This window comes from Ovis canadensis, chromosome 9 (assembly GCF_042477335.2).
Source record: "Ovis canadensis isolate MfBH-ARS-UI-01 breed Bighorn chromosome 9, ARS-UI_OviCan_v2, whole genome shotgun sequence".
Taxonomy (NCBI): domain Eukaryota; kingdom Metazoa; phylum Chordata; class Mammalia; order Artiodactyla; family Bovidae; genus Ovis; species Ovis canadensis.
In genome coordinates, this window is record NC_091253.1 from 82,048,416 (window position 1) to 82,071,903 (window position 23,488).

Sequence of the window (23,488 nt, forward strand, 5' to 3'; positions counted from 1 at the left end):
CTTTATGAATGCAAAGTAAGACTGAGAAAAGTGAAAGTCCCTCAGTCACATCTGACTCTTTGCAATCCCACTGACCGTATAGCTCACTAAATTCTTCTGTCCATGGAATTCTCCAAGCAAGAATACTGGAGCGGGTTGCCATTCTCTTCTCCAGGGGATCTTCCCAACCCAAGGTTCGAATCTGGGTCTCCTGAATTGCAGGCAGATTCTTCACCATCTGAACCACTCCAAATATACCTATCCTTCTGGGATTTCTTTTTTTAGGAAGAAAAAGTTGAAATGACATTGGTAAATATGTCGCTTTCCTTCTAGTTTATCTATCCTCATACTTACATACAAACATTGTTTTAAACAGAATTTAACAGCCTGAGTTAAACAACAAAACAAAGAGATTAAAGTTGAATGGGAGTGTGTCTATCAGCCAGGGCTCAGTAGAGGGAATACACTTCACCTCTAGGCAACTTAGCCCGCCTAACTGAGCATACTACCATCCTGGGTATTGAGGTCACTGCCTATCATTCATCCCTTTGACAGCCACTTTGTTTTGGACTCTTTATGCCTGTATGTTTGTTTATAACCTGCCAGAATAACAGTGGAGTGAATGAAAGAAAATCCTAGTAGTATCTGTTAGTTTAAAGATACTTAAAGATTACAGCTAGTTACCAGATGACAACTTTTCCAGCCCCCATTCACTAATTGCTCTCTGTTTTCATTTTATTGTGGTATGCTATAAAATACTGCTTCTATTTTACTGGCACTTCAGTTGCCTTTATTTTTTTTCCCCCTTTATGCGTAAGAATGACTTTATTTTAGCTAGGACTATCAGCTCAGTTTCTAAAGCTCACTGGAATTCTCTTAGCTATATGAATTTTTAGGAAACATTAAAATTTTTTTTTAAATTCAGAGCGAAAATAGCACATTTATCCCCTCTCAAAAATCCCAATAACTAACAAAGGTACATTAGGCTCCAAAACAGCTTAACTAAACCATATGTGAATCCAAAGGCCTGCCAAAATAGAATCAGCATTATAAAAGGTAGTTTCATATTTCATCCAGCCGTAAAATAGGAACCTACAGTATATGAAATGCACTGACCGCTTGCACAGAGCTCACAATGACAACAGCATGGAAACGCATTGTCAGCAGATAAGTGCCCTCCATATACACTCTGGGAGGTTCTTAAGTTTTTTGTGTTTTTTTCCTTTCCTTTTTCTGGTGTGTGTGTGTGTGTGTGTGTGTGTGTGTGTGTGTGTGTTTAACCTGGATTGGCTAATCACAGATTATGGGAACAAAAAACTTAAAACAGTGTGTGTGTGTGTGTGTGTGTGTGTGTGTGTGTGTTTAACCTGGATTGGCTAATCACAGATTATGGGAACAAAAAACTTAAAACAGTATCTTGAACCTCAGTCCGTCTGACAGTTTCAGAATTTCACCATCGAAATATTTCATTAGAAAATCTTCAAGAAGCTGCCGAAGGTTTGGCACTGAACCCTTAGGATCCCGTTAAGGGCCTCTGCTGTAGTCCGCAGCTCGTCTAGTCCAAAATGGCACTCTCTACTCTCACAAATTCTCTCCAAAGCCATCTGAATCCTCTTTTCCTTATCAGGATGATACAGACTCACATCACCCTTGGAGCCTTCTGACAGGGGCGACAGCAGCTGGGGGTGGGGGATGCTACAACTGTTCATTGTTTCCTTTCACAAAACACCGCCACAGGGCACAGATCAACACCAAAAAAATAGATGGCTGCAACTGAAGAGAAACATTTTTCAGAAAGCCTCCACTTGATTAATGAAGTAATGGAGCAGACCAGGGGTTGACTTTTGTCACGCACTCTTCTCCCTCAACCTTCTCCTTCTGGAGAATCAGCAATGATCGGAACGCTTCTGCCAACATCCGCTTGCTCTGAAGAGTCATTTCCACAAAGTTGGAAGGAAGGCCACGATTATTAAAACTGCCTATATTCCCTGCTAGAAATTTTCAGGTAAAGGATAAATTCTTTTCACCACCTCTAAACTATTGTGTTGAAGGCAAATGCTATCTCTCTACCCAGCTCCCCAAACCCCCCACTCCCAGAGTTGATACTTTATTTGACGTGTTCTTAGTAGCTCATTTGTAAAGAATGCACCGGCAATGCAGGAGACCCCGGTTCAATTCCTGGGTTGGGAAGATCCCCTGGAGAAGGCATAGGCTACCCACTCCAGTATTCTTGTGCTTCCCTGGTGGCTCAGCTGGTAAAGAATCTGCCTGCAGTGCAGGAGACCTGGGTTCAATCCCTGGGTTGGGAAGATGCCCTAAAGAAGGGAAAGGCTACCCACTCCAGTATTCTGGCCTGGAGAATTCCCTGGACTGTATAGTCCATGGGATTGCAGAGAGTCAAACATGACTGAGCGATGTTCACTTTCACTTTGGACCCTGACGCTTATCTCAGATGCACATGAGGCTGTCACTGGGCACTTTCCACAGAATAACATTCTACACATGCCTGCAATGACTTTAAGATGCAAGGTGGTAATAATGACACATCCAAGATTAGCATCAGAACCCAAGGGATTTGTGCTGCCCCTGTCCATGAGATAATGCTTGCACATAGGGTGCTGTGCTGTGCCGTGCCTAGTCGCTCAGTCATGTCTGACTTTTTGCGATGCCATGAGAAACAAATGGTATTTGCTTGGCTTCTCAATAAAAGCTAAAACCTAAGGCCCATGAACTGCCTTTGCTCTTCCAAATTTTGTCCCCATTCTTTCTTATTTTACGGTGCATCGCTATCTGCCTTGTGATGTGCCTTATTCACTCCATTCTGTACCAAGCTCTAAAATGCCGTAAGTAACAAAAGAATTGAGTTAGCATTTTAAAATACAAACCAAACTCAAAAGTGACTCAGACAGGGTAAATTACTTTTCCAATTGTCTAAAATCCCCAATCACACACCTGAGAAAAGCTTTCTGAAGAAATACTCCTTACAAAAAGAAAACACAAAGGAGCCAGGGTAATTCAAAAAGCAGTTTGACCACTTAACCTTTCTTTCTCTTCCTAAAAACATGTTTTTTCTCTTGTTTCTGTGGTGATTGTCTCCTTAGATGATAAATACTCTAAGTACATACCTTGCGCTTCTCCAGGCTATGAGTTCTCAGAATACTGATGCTAGCTAATCAATACGTATGTGTATGTTTGTGTGTATATAAATACATGTGTGCATATGTGTATGAGGATATATATGTACAATGATAGCCAAGAGTGCTTTTTAAAATATGTTCAGAGAGGGGACAGAAGAGAAGAGGCTGGAAGCACAGTTTGGCAAATTAAGGGAATGAGTAATCTACTTTCTATTCACAGGCATAATAAAAAGTAATCTAGATTGTATAACAATCTGTATATTTTTCAAAGTGACTAAATGCATATAATTTTATATAATTTTACAACTGTAAGATGTAGGGCTGGTATTATAACCCCCATTTTATAAATGAGGAAACTGAGAGCAGATGTGATTACCCAAGACAGCACTTTGGGTAATAACAGTTGGGACTAGACTCAGACTACTCTGACCACATCATGGGCTCTTTCCCATGCTTTCTCCCCATTTCTGAGCTTTACAATGTGTTAGTGTATGTTTCTCAAAATTACTGAAGGAGAAATACTTAGCAAACAGCCTGCCTCTGGCTCCTATTTCCCATTAGATTTCACATAACTGTCCCATATATTTTCATTCATCTTTCTCTGTCCTCATATTAATAATCAATTTCTAAACAAATTAATCAAGAATTTATTCATGACTTTCTATATGGAGCAGCTTATCTACCTTCAAAAATGATAATAAAATGTGTCTCATTTTTACATGTATCTTTTATTTACAGTTAAACCTTGATTATTGGTTATGATGTTTTATAATATATGATTTAGTCTTTTCTATTTAAATTAATTGGATTTGATTTTGTGATGTCTCCCAGTGCTACTAATATTTGAAAGTCCTTCCTTATTCAGAGGCGAGGTAACTTTATGTACATTATCTTAGCAGTAAACAGCCTCTGAGATGGGCCCCAGTGATCACAGCCTTTGGTTTTAAGCCCATGTACAATGCCTTTCCCTTCAGAGCGGGCTAGACCTGCTGACTCAATTTTAATAGAAAGAATTCAGCAAAAGTGATGGGATGCCTACTTCCAAGACTAGTTTATGAAAAGACTATGATTTCTGTCCTGGGCTCCTTGTCTTGCTCTGTCATTTGCTTGCCCAGAGAGGAGCCAGTTGCCATGCTATGAGCTTTTCCTCGGAGAAGCCAACGAGGCAAGGTACTGAGTCAACAGCCATGCAGTGACCTTTCAAGCATGTCTTCATTTGGTTGAGACTTCAGACGACACCATAGCCCTGGCTATCGCTTTTTGAATCCAGCCTTGTATGAAACACTGTACCAAAGACACAAAGATAAGCAGTGCTCATAATTCTGACCCTGAGAAAAGAGTATGAGAAAACCACAAGACTAAGGCACATAACCCTACGCTTCATTCTGAGCTCCTGACCTTTGAAATAGAAAGAGATATAAACCATATAAAACAGCACAAATGATATACAAATCACTAGCATCAAGAAGCCACAGTTTTGTTGAACTAGGGCAAAGGGTTTTATTTTAAAAAGTGATATAAAAACAAATGACTAATACAGAATGACTTTAAGTTCAATGCTTAAATATATAAGGAAAAGAGATATTCATTTCCAAAAGAGAATTTCTCAAATAAGTTTGCAAGTTTACAAAAACATTCTAGAAATATTATTTTATTTTTCCTTCATAAATAAACATAAGAATTATTGCCTATGGACATCATACAACATCAACACGAGCCTTGTAGGAGTCACCTGGACAGGGTCAGACTCACAAACCTGCCCACATCAGGAAAACCTCTTATGAGACTAAAGACTGGCAACACCAACTGAGAGCTAATGTTAAGATATGATATTTAATTAGTGGTGTCCTGGGAATATCTATTGATACTTAGTTATAAAATACAGTCAGATATTTTATGAGTCCAATATGTTCAATTTAAAGGGTTATGTCTATGTAATATTGATTTGTAAGAACAGACAAAAGGAATACAGAATAGCACTTATGTCCATTTCTTTACCAGTTATCTCCAAGTTACTGACTGTATTAATTAGGCCCAGTAGACATCATTTGCTAAATTTTTGTAACACTGGAACAATATATATTATAACTATGTAAATAATAGGGAAATGCTCACGCCAGACAATTGTTTTATAAAGAGCTGCAGAATGGCCAGACTTGAAAAAAGTCAAGGAGAAAGACGTTAAAAGGCAAGCCAGATATATCAGCAAATAATCAATAAAATTTTGGGTCAACTTTGTAAACTGCTCCTCACAAGTGTGATCTCATTTTACCTTCTCCTCCAGCCGAAAACATTTTTTCCAACTTTATATTCCATAATTTGTGTTATGAAAGAGCAGAGCCATAGTTTGCAAATCATTCCCTCACCACCCAAGAATGTGACAGACTTTCCTAAGGGAATAGGGATTCTATCCCCTATGGGACCTTAAGCTTGAGAAAAGATTTACAAACAGGAACAACTCCATAAACAGAATCTAGATGCCTAAACCAATAGCCAAACTGAATCTTTCATATCTATGCTTGCGGAAAAGGTTGTGTTACTCATAAGTCTGTTCAACTTTATATACACTGTCTTCTTAGCAGAGCAACTTTAATCATATTAAATGCCATGGAGTAGTTACTCCTTCCAGACATTGATTATATTAACAGCACATCACAGAGTCATTTTAATAACTCCATGAGAAGACTATTTTCAATAAAATTCTCCTTGGAATTCTAGAAAAAGGGAATAATAAATAATCTTAAACAAACCAAAAAAAAGATGCTTTCTGTTTATTCAAACTTGGCCTAAGTATAAGTAAAGAGCTTAGCCATGTAGCATAACCCAAAGGCAAAATGTGTTTAGATTTTAGGCACAGATCAGTAGGTTAGACCCATAATTAAACCTGTCTATATACAGCAAGAAATTGTGTCTTTGTGTTCCTACCTTTCAAATCCAAGTGCAAACATAAAGAACCTAGAAGGATTTCACCATCAGAAGAAAAAACAAATTAAAGGTAGATTAGTAGACAGACTAGCTACGCATAAAAGATGTAATTTTAGAAGGCAGATACAAATTATTAGGAAAGGCCAAATATCATTTCAACATTACAAAAAGAATTCCATCCATAACCAATATCACTATGTCTACATTATAATACAATAAATCCCTTCAGACCCATATATAATTGACCTTGCTCATTTGCTTCAACAGATTTGAATTGTTGAGTAATTCCTTGGTGCTTGGCTTCTTTCTTTCTGACTCAGATTCTACAGGATGCTTTCACTAACTTGGGACTTCATGCCAATCTCTCTTCTCCTGAGCACTCTCCTCTTCCACAAACAAACAAAAAATGAACAAAAAGTCCTCCTCTGATTCTAGAAACCAAACCAACACACCATTTTCCAAGGCTCTGCTGTACTAAGTGTCTTGCCTCATGTCTTCTTGGAGCAGCTTCCACTGTCCACTCAGTTTCCATTAATTCTCCACATGGCAGATAGAGTATAAGAGAAGCCAGGATCTTGGCCTCCCTAAGGGACAAATCTACAATCTCCATCAATAATGAATTTCACCAACGTTTCCTCAGAGGAACGGGGTACAATTAAAAAGGTTATAAGTCCTTGCACTGCTAGAACCTAAGGGCATCCGTGAATGAAACTGGCTTAAGCCCAATTAGAGGAATCAGTACATTTGTCTTCTCTTGGAACAACCCTGCTCTTACAGTTCCCATCAATTCAGTATAAATCTGACTGATCTTATCCAAGAAGTTAATAGAAAATTGCTCACAGTGGGCGACTGCCACCTCAGTTTCCAAGCAGAGACAGATGGAATTTCCCAGATGGTTTGTCACTGGAAAGTGCAAGGCTGGATGAGACTTCACAGAAAGCATGGTAGAGCAGAATACCTTCTTGGCCTTCACCCAGGTCACAGTGAAGGATTGAAAGTGGATTCTGTTACAAACAAATCATAACTGCCTCAATGGGCTCACCACCTTGTCCTCTTTACTTCAAAGGGGTTCAGATCTTACACTGAAATTAGTAAATATTTATCAAGAAGCTGTCATAGGCATATCTTTCTGTTAGGTAAAACCTGACAAAATAGATACAGTTATCTTCCTCTACTGCATCTTACATTCAAGTGAGATTAAGAAAAAAATTATAAACACATTAAACAGGCACAAGATGGCATTAACTGTGGTACTGAATTGCTAAGTTGGGCAGATGAAGAAAGATCTAAGAGGAAACAGGAAAAATGGGCATAAAGACTCAAGGAGAACACCGACGTCTTGAATAAAGCAAGATGTGCATCAGTTGCTGATACTGGAGAAAAGTTAAAGGAAAGAATTAATTGACTCACTTTCTAAAGGTTATTTACTGAGCCCTTGCTATAAACCAGACATTGTTCTAGATAAGAAGGATACAAAGATAAATGATAAGTAGCACATAGTTGGTGGCACTAGTGGCAAAGAATCTGCAATGCAGGAGATATAAGAGGTGGAGGTTTGATCCCTAGGTTGGGAAGATTCCCCTAGAGGAGGGCATGGCAATCCACTCCATTATTCTTGCCTGAAGAATCCCATGGACAGAGGCACCTGGCAGGCTACAGTCCATAGCGTTGCACAGAGTCAGACACGACTGAAGTGACTTAGCAGCAGCAGCAGTGTACCGGTGAGATAGACAAGTAAAGAGATATTCAGAATTATGCAGTAAATGTTCTAATCCTAGGAAGCCTAAAGATCATAGAAATATCTGAGGAGTTGATATCTATTCCAGACTGGAAGCTTTAGAGAAGGTCCACTTTGGGGTAACCTGGGGCTGAGTCTTGAAGTGAGAAATGGAGTTAGTATGATAAAGAAGGGCAGGAAGGGGGAGCACAGGGCTTTGTGGATGATAAAATAGCATAGCCAAATGCACAGAGACATGAGAAAAAGAGCATATTCACACTGTAGGTAGCTGAGGTTGACTGAAAGCTACACTGAGAGCGGAAACGAGGTAAGGGCTGAGCAGGTGATATCATGAAAGCCCTTTCTCCGGAGTTTGGCTTCTCTTGCACCCTTGAATGATTTCAGGCACACAAGTAACAAGTTTTACTATAAGGACACACTGTGATTTGGGTAAATAAAAAGAAGACAGGGAGGAAGGCAGAAAGAATAGTTAGAAGAACACTGTGATAATCAAGGAAGAAATGATGGAGCCTTCACCAACAGCAGTGGCCGTAGGGAACAGAAAGAAGGGAGTAGACGTGGAGAAGGCAGGAGTGTTGGTACTTGCTTCCTGGATGTGAAAAGCAGAGACTTGGAAGATGTTTGGCTCTGAATGGCTGACAAAAACAAAGCTGTTCAATATAGGCAACAAAGGAAAGGTGTGTGTGTGTTTGTGCCTACATGTGTGTGCATGTACACATATGACTATGTATGTAAATGGACCTATGAGATGTGAGAGGGGAGAGGCAGAAATGGAAGGAGGGTGCCGTGGAATAATGCATAGGATGGACTGCCTGCAGAGGCAGCAAAGGAGAGGCGGAGATTTAGCTTCAAAAGTGGCCAAAATTTGGAAGGCAGGGAAAAGGGCACAGAGACAGTAGGTGGGAACAACAATAAACTCTCTTTACGACTGTTGAGTTGGAGGAAGTCAGTGGGAAAGCCTTGTAAAACAGTTGAAACGTGCTATTAGAGAAAGGGTAAAAAGCCAAGGTTAGAGATTTTTTAATTTAAATGTCATTTGTAAATTAGTAGCTGAAGCTTTGCGAGTGGATAAGCTCCCTGAGGCAATGGGAACAGAGGGAGAAGAGAAGAAAGGCCATAGTGTTTTGGGAAACATAGTTAAATTTAAAAGAGCCAAGACCCAGAGCGATATGAGAAGTAGAAAAGTATGGGAGTCCTGAGCCCAGATTAGAATGAATATTAAAAAGAGGATATTATTCACAATGTCAACATCAATGGAAAGAAATATAAGACCCAACAAAAAGTCATGCCTCAGCAACATTATAAATTATATCACTGAGAGGGTGAAGCTGGGAGGGTGTGGGTGGGGTCAGTCAGATGGCTCATGGTGAGGAAATTCAATTAGATCATATTTTTATTTTAAAGAGCATTTGTTGAATATCTATTTTTTGCCAGCGGCAGTGATCTAGAATTGAATAATTATGATTTTTAAAAATCTATACTGTCTAGAATCTCAGCAATAATTTGGATATTACGTTCCAATTTATTTCATTATTATATCTTAGAAACTCTCTTGGCATGGCTTTCCCAGAAGGTTACCTTCAGACCGATTCAAGTGCAAGTAGTTTATTCAGAGGTGACCTCAGAACCGTTCAGTAGAGGTGTGGAGAAGTAAGCAGGAAGGAAAAGGAAGCCCATAAAGGATGTGTTATAAAACTGGCTGGAGCTCAGTTTCACTGGCAAACTCTAAGAGATCTTATAAAACACTTTTCATATCGTAATGGAGAGGCAAGGAAGCAGGGAGGGTAGTTATCCACCAACTTCTGTCCCTCATTGGTTAAGGATTACTTTTGGAAACATTAATTTTCCAGCATGTCACAGCTTGACTGGTTTCCAGTAAGTTTGCTCCTGAGGCTGGAAAAAATGTCCTCAAATAGAAAGTCAGAGATATTTCCACCAGGCAGCCTGTGACACTATAGGTAGAGACCTATGGGTAGAGATATAGTCGCTGTAGGGTGTGCACAACATGAAGCTTGAAGACTTGCAATGAATGGGCTCAGAGACTGCTACTGGAAGATTTAGAGCTAGAAGGGCACAATGGAGATATCTAATAATTCTAATATTTCCCTATGATGTAGATCAGGAACCTTTAATTCTTTCCTCAATCACATATCTATGATAACAACTACCTTAAAATTAAGATGGAATTTAATGTGCACATTATTTTAGTATTAAATCAATAAAATTTTACCTATAGTACCCTTTATATGTACACTTTGTGTTTGTAAAATTCAATATCACAACTACATGGTAAAATAAAACAAGGCTCCCTTCTAATTGAATGACATCAATAAAATGACATTTCTATGTCAAATTTCATTTGCTGACTTTAACAGATTGTGATAAGTTTACTATTATGTAGTAGGTAACCTGGGACTTTCTATTTACATTCTGTTTAATTAAGTATACATGTTGCATGATTCCAGCAGGAAGTTGGTTGAATAAGACTAGTTACCTACTGAAAGCTGATTCACTCAAAAGAGAGAACGAGAGCAAATGTCACTAATATTGTAGACACCAACCTTCCAAATAATCGGTGTTGTCTGATAATTATAAGCACTTAACCAGGGGCTAGCAGAGCAGAGATTTAGCATATACAAAGATCTATGTCTTCAGGAGAAAATGAGAGAACTTCAAAGGCACAACATATAAATACATAAATTCTAAAACACCTCCAAAACAGATATTGATCACAATTTAAACTGATTTTTAAAATTCCTTCCTTGTCAATAGTCCTTTGCTATTTTCAATGAATAAAATTGTAAGACTTTCAAAAACATGAAATTTGGGTCACTATGATAGCACGTAATGTAAATTATTTCTTGACACAGAAGTAGGATGTTGGAAAGAAAGCTAGGCTCCCTTACTGGTTAACAATTCATACAGGAGTGGAAGACTGTACCTGAAAAATGAAACCTTACAATATACCACAGACCTTTGGAAACTGTGATGGTTAATTTTGTGTATCAGCTTGGATGATGTTTTTGTTGAGACTGATATTTGAATCAGGGTACTTTGAATAAAACAGATTGCCCTCCATAATGTGGGTGGGCCTCACCCAATCAGAAGAAAGTCTGAATAGGAAAAAAAGACCGGCCTCCCCAAATAACAAACTTCATCTATACCATCAGCTCTGCTGGGTCTCCAGCCTGCTGACTCACACCGCAGATTTTCATCAAGCCGACTCCATGACCGTGTGAGACAATTCCTCATAAAATATATAAACACACACACCCTATTCTGTTTTGCTGGAGACCCTGGACTAAAACAGTGTCCCTTGGAAAACAGTCAAATTTAGGCATGTAAAATCCCCAAATGCCTAAGGTCTATAATTTGACTTATTTAATTTGGTGTGTCTTTCCAGTTTTAAACTTGAAAGATTTTAATGGACCCATTTTTACAGGTGACTGAGTAGTAATAATATTTAGTATTTCTTAATAATTCAGGTATGCTACCTCATTTAATCTTTACAAAACCCTGACAAGCTAGGCAGTAATATTGTCCTTATAGATAAAATTTCTAAAGACAGTATTAGATTGCAGCATGGGGGTCTCAACTCAGATGGAGTTGACCTTGGTCTAGTCATTCAGCTTCCCAAAGTAGCAATTTCCTCCTGTGAAACAAAGGAGGGAAAAAAAAAGGATATTATCTTCTCATATGCTCATGTAAGAATTAAATGAGATATAAAACCTGTAAAGCACTTTGACCCTAACTGGCCCATTGAAAATATTAACTATATTCTGCTATTAAGCATAAACTATCTAATAAGATAATGAGGTGTGAACAAAATCTTATTTATTTCTATGTTCATTGTTTTATATGATTCCAAGAAGAACATTTGGTCAAATCAATTCTTTTGATGTTTCCATATAGCCTATATTTCTGGTAATGTTCTATATATATATATCCAAATGCCCGCTCTGCAAAGGCTTCCTGCAGAAGGTGGCATATTGCTAATGTACTTCAAGATGGGAACTCGAAAGATATAAAAAGGATTTGACATCTGGCATGGTGACTCAATTAATTACTGTGTTGGATTAATTAGTTTACTGGGTCTCTTGAGACAACACCATGAGCCTGAACAGAGTCACATAACACTGGTTGGTGAATAAGCAATTTAAAAGAGTGCGCTAATTCCAAATTTGATTTCAGGTTGGGTAAGGTAGGGTAAGGTAGGGTTAATAGATTATATATTGTATTATGAAGCAAATTTATCTTCATGATATAAAACCTATATTAAATGACTGTCAAAATTATAAAGAGGTAATAACATTGTGGAACTCTTTGAATTAATGCCTAATTCTTCAGTCATGATAGTTATGAAGTATTATAACAACTACTTTGCCTGAAGTAAGAAAAAAGAACCTACTTGTAATCATTGCATATTTCTCCCAAAGCTTTTAATAAATTTAGAATTCATGTAAAGAAATTCCTAATAATTTTATCGTACTCAGATCATGTTACAGACGCTATTGGGAAGCAGTGTGATCTGGTATTTAAAAACACAGATTCTGGAATAAAAAAGCCTGAGCCTTAATTTTCTTATGTATAAATAATATTTTAAATAGGACCAAATTCACAAGTTTGTTTTGAGGAGTAAAGGAGCTAACACATTTCTAATCCTCCATATAGTGTCTAGAAAAGAATACATACACAGTGCAAATTAGACAGTTATTCTATAGAAGTAACAGTAGTGCCAAGAGTACTACTAGTAGTATTTAATGACATAAAATCAAAAGTAAATTCTAGGAAGAAAATATTATTATCAAAAAAACCTTTTTTAAAGTATATTTTAGCAAAGCAGCTACATTTTAAAATAGAGGAAAATTCTATAGTTTAGGGAAATAACATGAGTCAAATGTTTAAATTCAAAGACAAAAGAAGAAAACTAAGTTATTAAGATTATTTTCTATTAAATAATTATTCACCACAACTGGGTTTTTGATACACTACACAGTATCCATTCACTTCAAATAGTACCAAGAATACTACAATGTCACACTTATAACCAAATTACTTAAATGATATTAAGTATGGCATAAGATAGCTTTAGAGTGATACAGAAATATGAAAAAAAATTATAGCATGTCTAAAAACCAGGAAATTATTTCACTGAAAAATTGAACTTCCACAGATAGGTTTACTTTCCATACATCATAATTTAGCATATGCTAAAGATGTATAAAAAGCATCATTCTACATATATATCTTGATATAAAGATTAATTAAAAATAACATTTTCATAGAGATATTATGCTGATATAATAAAAAGGAAAACATGTGTTTCTTACAGTAACAATAGCTGACACCTAAGCGGCATTACACTTTTGAAGAAATAGCAGGCAAATGACAAAAGTTTGTGTTGGTGTCTGATACACAGTGATAAATAAGATAAATATCTTATTGCCTAAAACATTTTGAAAGCAATGCTAGAGTACCAATAGAAACACTCAGATAAAATGGGTTTTGCAAAGGATTTAATTCAACCTTTGATGTTGAGACAGTCTTCCCCTTGCCTTTGCTTGATTAAGCAGTATAATAGCTGGTATCACCCTATCAAAGGAATCAATAGAACAGTCCACTATACAACTCAGCCACGAAGGTCAGCAGTGTTTGTGGAGCCACTTCTCAAACCCCTTCTGCAGCAGGCACACTGGACCACCACACAGCACACTGCTCCAGATTATTAAATATTTAGCCTGGTCTGTCAACTTGTTTGGTTCTTAAATACATGTGAAGTCTCCTACTTTATCCTTTTACGGATAAACACAAGGATTTAGAAAGTAAAAAGCACACTTCTTGAATCTGTTATGCTGTTTAAAAGTTGGATGACACAAATGTTTCTTATTTATTCCAGTCATTACTTTTAGTTAAATCAATAACCTCTTTCTCATTCACATGGCACAAAATAAGCAGAGATCTGCACATATTAGTTTCTTTCATGTAATAACCCGAAGAAGTGATTTCTTTCATGTAATCAACTGAAATAGGAAAGCAACATTGCTGAGTCAGGTACACTTGTTAAAACCCCTCTGGGAGTTCTTATGCCCCCACCCCACCACCTCAATGCAGATAGAGTCATTTAGCAGGCATGAAACTCTTCCTATGTAAATGGCATTTAGACAGAGGGACTTCCATTTCATATCTATATAATATTTTTATCCCCAAGTTTTGTCACTTGTATTATCACGCATAATAGGAGAGGTCCTGGTGTCCTGATTCCTGGACTTTGTGCAAGTTACCTTACTGCTGCTGCTGCTGCTAAGTTGCTTCAGTTGTGTCCAACTCTGTGCGACCCCATAGACGGCAGCCCACCAGGCTCCCCGTCCCTGGGATTCTCCAGGCAAGAACACTGGAATGGGTTGCCATTTCCTTCTCCAGTGCATGAAAGTGAAAAGTGAAAGTGAAGTCTCTCAGTCATGCCCGACTCTTAGCGACCCAAGGACTGCAGCCCACCAGGCTCCTCTGTCCATGGGACTTTCCATCAAAAGTACTGGAGTGGGGTGCCATTGCCTTCTCCAGTTACCTTACAAGGCAAAAGGAAATTAAAGCAGCTGGAGTTAAAGTTGCTAGAGTATCCTGGATTACTCAAGTGGGCCCAATGTAATCACACACATTCCCGAATGTGCAAAGGGATACAGAAGAGTCAGAGTCAGAATAAAGATATGTAAAAGATTCAGTCAGCTGTTGCTGGTTGTGAAGATGGAAGGGAGCCATGAGCCACGGGTTGTGGACAGCCTTTAGAAGACGGAAAAGCAAAGAAAACATCTGTCCCCACCTTCTAGAAGCTCCAGCTAAAAAAGCCCTGCAGACATTTTGATTTTAGCCCGGAGAGATTCATTTCAGACTAGATTCACTTCAGATTATGATTCATTTCAGACTACAAGACTACAAACTTGGGTTGTTTTAAGCCACAAAGTTTGCGTTAACTTGCTGGAGCTGCAATAGGAAACTAACATGTTGAATTAAGAAATGAAGTTTAAATGTAATCAAATACTCCATCTTTCCATAACTTTTTAAGATAGCTAATCAAGCGTTCATATAATTTTTCCCAGAGGTAGACTTTCTAAGCTCAGAATATTCACAAAAAAGTTAACAAGAAAAATTATGATGCTGATCACTCATCCTCACTCTTAAAAGTACAAATAGAATTGCCAAGCAATATCAAGGTTGTTTATTTCTTGTTCATCATGTAAACCTGTAATGTATGACAATTTGTGTCATCTTAAGAAGAAAAGCATTTGTATATATTATTAAATATGAACAATATTAGTCTGGCTATGAAGATAAAGCAACCTTATAAATTACCTTACTAAATAACCATTCAGTGTGATTAACCTGTTTCCTTCTAAATTCTGCATATAATACTGTCAGAGACAAACCACTTGGAAAATATTTCAGTTTTACGGTCCATGAAAAAGAAAAAGCAAACTATTACTTTTAGTGTTTTTACCAGGAAGCAAGCGGAGATAATTTCTGTGCCATGACAAAGTATTAAGAGTCAACCATCTCAGAACATCCACATACCAAGGAATTATTATTCAAGTCCATCTTCCCAGCGAATGGTCCCCAGGTGGTTCCCACTGGAAGTTGCTGCCGACTCTGAATTTTTCGCTCTCCATCTTTCTGAAACACCTCCAGCTCTCCTGCAGACAATGAGCACATGAGCGTTTAAGTACTTTCGCTTATGTTTTACCAACAGCTGACTGTTTTTGTGTGTTTGGCCTACGTGCACAATATTCTCAGGATTCATATAACGAGAATTGATTATGTTCATCTCAACCGATCTTGGTATCCTGAGAGGATAATAAAACTTGTCCTTTTAACTGTATTCACATTTAGTCCAATTTCTTTCTTGAGTTTCTGCACACTTATCATCTACTGTAGGGCTTCCCAAGTGGCTCAGTGGGTAAAGAATCCACCTGCAATGCAGGAGACGCAGCTGCTACTACTGCTAAGTCGCTTCAGTCGTGTCCAACTCTGTGCGATCCCATAGATGGCAGCTCACCAGGCTCCTCCGTCCCTGGGATTCTCCAGGCAAGAACACTGGAGTGGGTTGCCATTTCCTTCTCCAATGCATGAAAGTGAAAAGTGAAAGTGAAGTCACTGAGTCCTGTCCAACTCTCAGCAACCCCATGGACTGCAACCCACCAGGCTCCTCCATCCATGGGATTTTCCAGGCAAGAGTACTGGACTGGGGTGCCATTGCCTTCTCCAGCAGGAGACGCAGGCAGGCCTCGATTTCCATCCCCGTGTTAGCAAGATCCCCTGGAGGAGGGCATGGCAGCCCACTCCAATATTCTCGCCTGGAGAATATTGCTCCTTGCATGGACAGAGGAGCCTGGTGGGCTACAGTCCACAGCGTTGCAAAGGGTCAGACACGACTGAAGTGACTGGGCATGCATGCACACACATCTACTGTAGTCAATTCTATTCAGTAAATCCTTAAGAACCAGAAATGATAACACATCTTCAAAAAGCACTGATACAATGTAAAATCAGACAGGGAATATTGGGACAATAGCTCAGAGTTAAAATTCCTACATTTGATCACCAATGTAAGTAAAACATTGCAATTACATATATATATTAAGTGAAGTAAAGTGAAAGTCGATTGGTTGTGTCCGACTCTTTGTGACCCATGGACTAAATACAGTCCATGGAATTCTCCAGGCCAGAATACTGGAGTGGGTAGCCTTTCCTTTCTCCAGGGGATGCTCCCAACCCAGGGATCAAACCAAAGGTCTCCCGCATTGCAGGCAGATTCTTTACCATCTGAGTCACCAGGTAAGCCCAAGAATACAGGAATCCCCATTTCCTACCCCAGGGGATCTTCCCAAGTCAGGGATTGAACCTACATCTCTTGTGTCTCCTGCATTGTCAGGCGGATTCTTTACCACTGCGCCACCTGGGCTTCCTAAAAAGATATATACCTTAGGCCATAACTCTACTACAGTGATACAAGACTTTTGTGAACAACATGGAGAGTTTTTTTTAAAGTGCTTGGCGATTTCCTGAAATTACGACTAATTTCAGTGGATAGGACAACTACATGTGCAAACAGTGGAGGTGTATGTTTTCCCAAATAAAAAAACAATGTTCAATCAAAGTCGTTATGCTTTTATATTTGGTACTTTAGGCAAGACTTTATGCTACAAGTTTGGACAAAAACCCTTCAAAAACAGGCAGTTTAGGTTGATACTCTCCTTTATTTCTTCCCAATTATTACTTTGCGATCATTATATAGAAATAGGAAATAAAGACAGTATTCGATGGCATACAGTAGGAATCAATCAAAAGCTCACTTAAGAAATAAATGAATGGATTAATAAAAAATATATAAATGAAGGCTTCAAAATGTCAAAGAATGGCCATTAGACCTAAACATTGTTTGGGATAAATGAAAAAAGAAATATTAATCAGGAACTGGAGACCTCTCTTTAAGTAATTAAATCTATGACATTCATGTTCTGGGATTATTTCCATACTATATTATCCCACTAAATTTTTTAATATTTCAAAATGTTAATCATAATAATGTAATTTGCTATTTTTAAAATAGAATTTTATCTCAACCTGTTCAAGACCAGACCTGAACGTGGAAGAAATGGAATAGGAAGAAATATGAATGTTAACCCATATAGAACAGATAGCTGAGGGAAGTTCTAAATAAAACAGAATATATTCACTTGCTTCACTCAGTATGACACAGGGATCTAAAAAGATATTATACAAATCAACTTACTACAAAACAGAAAGAGACTCACAGACTTAGAGAATGAACTTGCAGTTGCAAGGGGCGAGGGGGGAGAAGGATGTGAGAGTGTGGGATTAACATGTTACACACTTCTATGTTTGAAATGGATGACCAACAAGGAACTACTGTAAAAAGCACATGGAACTCTGTTCAGTGTTATGTGGCAGCCTAGACAGAGGGGGATTTGAGGGAGAAGGGATACACATATATGTATGGCTGAATCCTTTCGCTGTTAACCTGAAACTGTCACAACGTGGTCAACTGGCTTAATTTGTTTACCTTAATACAAATAAAGTGTTTTAGAAAATCAGAATGAATTCAGTAATTATACTTTGCAAATGATATATAAGTCATGGTAGGCGATACAAAATATTTGCTTTAATCTGACCTTAGTTTCCCATCAAGTTAATAACTAAATTTAAATACATAGCTTTAACCTTGATGCTTTTAAAAGCAACACCATAGAAATAGAGTTTTCAAATGATAATTTTCTCCAAATATATGCCCAGGACTGGAATCGCTGAATCATATAGCAACTTTATTTTTGGTTCTCTAAGGGATAGCCTCACTATTTTCTATTGTTGCTGCACCAATTTACACTCCCACTAGTAGTGCGTGCTGCTGTGTGCTCTCAGTCATGTCTGACTCTTTACAGCGCTATGACTATAGCCTGCCAGGCTCCTCTGTCCATGGGGTTTTCCAGACAAGAATACTGGAGTGGGTTGCTATTTCCTTCTCCAACCTCTGGTAGTATATAGGAGGGTTCCTTCTCCCCCACAAACTATAATTCAAAAAGATACATGCACCCCAATGTCCACTGTGCTAAGTCACTTCGGTCATTTCTGACTCTTTGTGGACCCTATGGGCCATAGCCCGCAGGCTTTTCTGTCCATGGGGTTTCCCAGGCAAGAATACTAGAGTGGGTTGCCGTTTCCTTCTCCAGGGCATCCTCCCAACCCAGGGGCTGAACCTGCATCTCTCACACCTTCTGCACTGGCAGTCGGTTTCTTTACCACTAGTGCCAGCAGTACTGTTAACAACACCCGAGATGCGGAAGCAACCTAAGTATCCACAGACAGACAAATGCGTACAGAAGACGTGGTATATGCATACAATGGAATATTACTCAGCTATAAAACAGAATGAAATAACATCATTTGCAGTAAAATGAATGGACCTAGAGAATATCATACTAAGTGAAATGTCAGACAGATATATAATATTGCTTGTATGTGGAATCTAAGAAATGATACAAATAAACTTATGTAGAAAACAGAAATAGACTCATAGACATAGAAAACAGAATTATGGTTACTAAAGGGGAAGGAAGGAAGAGGGGATAAATTAGGAGTTGGGGATTAAAATCACACTATTAACATGTATATTTCGCATTTCACTTTCATGCATTGGAGAAGGAAATGGCAACCCACTCCAGTATTCTTGCCTGGAGAATCCCAGGGACGGGGAAGCCTGGTGGGCTGCCATCTATGGGGTCGCACAGAGTTGGAGACGACTGAAGCAACTTAGCAGCAGCAGCAGCAGCATGGTACTGACGAACCTATTTGCAGGGCAGGGATAGAGACGCGGATGTACAGAATCTACTTGAGGACACAGCGTGGGGAGGAGAGGGTGGGACAAACTGAGAGAGTAGCAAGGAAATGGATACATTACCATGTTAAAAAGATAGCTAGTGGGAAGTGGCTATATAACACAAGCAGCTTAGTCTGATGCTCTGTGATGATCTAGAGGGATGAAATTAGGGGAGGGGGGAGGTTCTACAAGGAGGGTTACATGTATGTGTGTGTGCGTGCTAAGTCACACCAGGCCTTTCAGACCCCATGGACTGTAGCCCTCCAGGCTCCTCTGTCAATGGGATTCTCCAGGCAGGAATACTGGAGTGGGTTGCCATGCCCTCCTCCAGGGGATCTTCCTGACCCAGGGATCAAACCTGCAGTTCTTAAGTCTCCTGCATTAGCAGGCGGGTTCTTTACCACTAGTGCCACCTGGGAAACCTTCATATAGGTATACTTGTAGCTGATTCACTTTGTTTTATGGCAGAAACTAACAACATTTTAAAGTAATTATCCTCCAATTAGAAAGAAAAAAGAACACTATTATATATAAAGCAGATAATCAACAAGGATCTACTACCGTACAGCAGAGGGAACTGTACTCAGTATCTCGTAGTAACCTATAACAGAAAAGACTCTAAAAACGAATACACACACACATATAAATAACTGAATCATTTTGCTGTATATCTGACATTAACACAACACTGTAAGTCAATTATATTTGAATAAATTTTTAAATGAAAGCAATACCATCAACCTGAATTCAATATCTTATTTATCTACTTTGTATCACCTTCTTTTAATAGTTAGAAGACAGACATCGTTTTCCATGCTTTAATTGCTCAGCCCCAAAACCAGAATAACATATATAAACAACAATCCACTAAAATATTGTGTAATGGTTAAGTTCTGCCCATTATGAACATAAATGTATCTGTATCTGAATAATGACGATGTACTGGAAACAAGAATTCCATGTTCACCATAAAAATTTACATTCAAGAGCTAAACCACCATCCTTCCTTCTTATGCTTCCATCCTTTCTCATGTGTCAATTACAGTAAAAATGGAAGTACCCATTAAACTTATTAAATGAAGACAGACATACATTTCTCTTGTTTTTCATTCTTATGTATCAGTAGCTAAAGATGATCTGTAATGAGGCAAATGGATCCAATAAGATTCAGTAAGTCTGAGCTTCTTAAATATTGCTTTATAAATAAAACCTTGCTTTAAATAATATATTAATGCTTAAAAGTGTTGAACTCCGAAGCCTTCTTGTAGTTCAGGAGATATGGAACAATAATAATTTGTTTTCTGCGTGCAGAATAACAAACCCATTTCTGAGATTTTCCCCTGAAAATATATTTCAACCTCATACAAACCTTTTGATTACTGAGTTGAAATCAGAGACTTGTATAGGGAATCCTCAAAGATAGAGCATAGCCAACAATCTCTTATGACATCAAAAAGAGCTCAGTGGGAGATATCCGTTATCATATGCCTGCAGTTTCAAATTGATAATGCAGTTATTTAAATTTGGGGGATAACTTTTCCATTTGAAAAGAACCTGTTTAATTTCTGATAGTTCTTATTTTTCAATCATACATTTTAAACAATTTCCTTACAATTTACCCTTTAAAGACAAAATACTTTTCAATTCTTCAGCTAAGAATATTCTTTTCTGCATAAAAATAATGCCTAAATAATTTGCTGTTTTTACATACTAAAAAAAAATGTCATGTCACATTTCAAGTGATACTGGAGGAATCATGAAAATCTTTGAAAACCCTTTAAAAATGTAATTCATCCTCTCTTTCTTCCACTGACATTTTTCATTTGAAAAGGGTTCAGAGTCAGTCAAACAGTGACTTCTTATCTATACCTGTGGATTTACAAGCAGGTCTGTCTTTTAATGGATTAAGAACTACAAACTTAGGGCAAATCATGAAGTGATACCCCAAAATCTCCAGTTTCCGAGGTGTCTTTGACTATGCATTAAAATGTTAAGCAGCTCTTAAAGATGACTATAACAGAAAGTCCAGCAACTGTTCAAGCTCTCAAGTCAATCTCTTCAAGTCTGTTAGGCAAACTGGCAGATCTCAGGCAAATCTCAGTCTCCATTCTAGTCTATCAAGATGTTAGATGTTATTTTGAAGTTTGTGAAATTCTTTCTGCTGCTGAAACAGTTAAATAAAAATATTCATTGATTCAGAGCAGCTTTTCAGAAAACTGGGCTTCCCTTGTAGCTCAGTCGGTAAAGAATCTGCCTGCAGTACGGAAGACCTGAGTTTGACCCCTGGGTTGGGAAGATTCGCTGGAGAAGGAAATGGCAACCAACTCCAGTATCCTTGCCTGGAAAATCTCATGGACACAGGAGCCTGGTGGGCTGCAGTCCCTGGGGTTGCAAAGAGTCAGGCACGACTGAGCGACTAACACTTACTTTCAGAAAACTGCAAGCACATTACAAAATAATTAGCATTTATACACTACCATGCCGGCATAGTTTAATGACAGCAACAGAAATATGATGGAAGCTTTATTTCATTTAGCATACATGTTGCTTTTGAGTATAATATTTTCAATTTTTTCAAAGTCTAATAAGAGTCATGAAATAGAGGAAATACCATGTACTACAATAAGATTAAATACCATGTACATTTTAGTTCCTCTATCAAATAGTCAGTTGATGGCCATGAATAAATTCTATGTTTTATGAATCTTTGGCTTGTCATTGTTAAAGGGGTTTGTCACTTACTACTTAATATGGTGTCCATGACACCATGATTTTCTTTCTCCAGATGTAATATATTATGAGAGGTAGAAAGAACACTGAGATCGTGGGTCAAAGACTCAGGTCTTAAAACTAACTTATCATAAAAGGAATGTTTGACTTAAAAAGATGAGAGATTTCAAAATAAAGACAGCAAAGATCCCTTTTCACTGGATTTTCTTACTCATTCTTTTTTTGCATCCATTCATTAGCTTATTCATTCATTTATTCTACTAATATTTCTCAGTTACACTCAGGATAAAGCAACAAGCAAAACAAACTTAGAGCCTGGATAAATTTGAGGAAATGTAATCCATAAGGTTTGGGAAGTTGAAGCCATAGAATTTAGTATTACTTTTAGATTTTAGGAGTTAGGAAAGGAAAAATCCAGCAATAATGTTCTGGGTATCTGGCAGGGGCAAATGGGTCAATGGCCATATACCTATTGAGATAAGGCAGGCACACAGGGGGAAAAAAAAAAAAAAAGATTTAAGGTTAAGATGAGGAATCATAGCTTGGAAATATTGGAGCCAAAGTGGCTTTGTAAGGAAGGCAAGAGGTGATTTGGGGTGGGTTAGGTAGCCAAGCCTGTGACTTGGAAGCAAGGTCTTGACTACAGTGAAAAATGTTGGCATTTATTCATTAAGACCAGCTTGTATCTGGTAATAAAATTCATAGAATTGTTGATCTAGAAGAGAGTATAACATGATAAAACAATAAGATTGAGGATAGAGTTCCAAGAATTTTCAAAAGGCAGAGAGGTAGAGGAGCAGGCACAGAATTTAAGGGAAGTGTAAGAAAACAGAAAAAAAGGAAGAAACTGGACATGGTACCATAGCATCCAATGGATTGATTGAGAATTTAAAGGAGGAAGGATCAATCAAGTAACCTGAAAATTTATGTAAGTAAGAAAAGGACTGGGAAAATTCCTTTTGATGAGATGGAGACCATGGGTGTCTGGGATGAAAGGGGTGTTTTAGAATAGGAGGCCAGCACACGGATCAGAGTAGGTTCAAAATCAAATCGGAGAAAAGTGGCACAAGTTATGTGATCCTGACCAAGTCCCTAACCCTCCGAACTTCAGTTTCTTCAAACCAAAAAGTAATTACAATATCTTTCTCATATGGTGGCTGTGAGGATTCACTCAGATAACAAGTACACAGTACCTAATAAACATTTACTATTTCACCATAAAGAAAATGAAGTCCTTCTAAGAGCATGTCCACATACTTCCATCATCACATCTAGCCATTCAGTGTCTGTGGTCACATTCCTTCTTTAACACCTCGATCCAAAACACTCTCCATACCTTGATTTTTATCTTTCTTTTAACTATCTCCTGGATTCACATTTCTTATCAGCATTTCCCAGTTTTGTTTGTTTGCTTGTTTGTTTTTTGTTTTCTATCAACTGAGATGTAGAGGACCAGCCAGCCTCAATTCACTCTACAGCTCTGATTTGGGCTCCAAATCCTTGCCAAGATAAACTTACTTAAACCCCACTTTCATCATGTTATTCATTTGTGCAAGTCCCCTCACTGCTTCCTTTAGACCATCCGACTTGAAC

At 38.1% G+C, this 23,488-nt stretch overlaps 1 protein-coding gene across 1 annotated transcript in view; it reads right to left on the minus strand.

Annotated features, from left to right (window-relative positions):
- Positions 1–23,488, minus strand: part of ZFPM2 (zinc finger protein, FOG family member 2) — a 522,659-nt gene that overhangs the window by 236,289 nt on the left and 262,882 nt on the right. Inside the window, exon 4 of the mRNA XM_069600394.1 lies at positions 15,346–15,464. Coding sequence (XP_069456495.1) covers positions 15,346–15,464 — 119 coding nt within the window. The remainder of the gene's footprint in view (positions 1–15,345; positions 15,465–23,488) is intronic.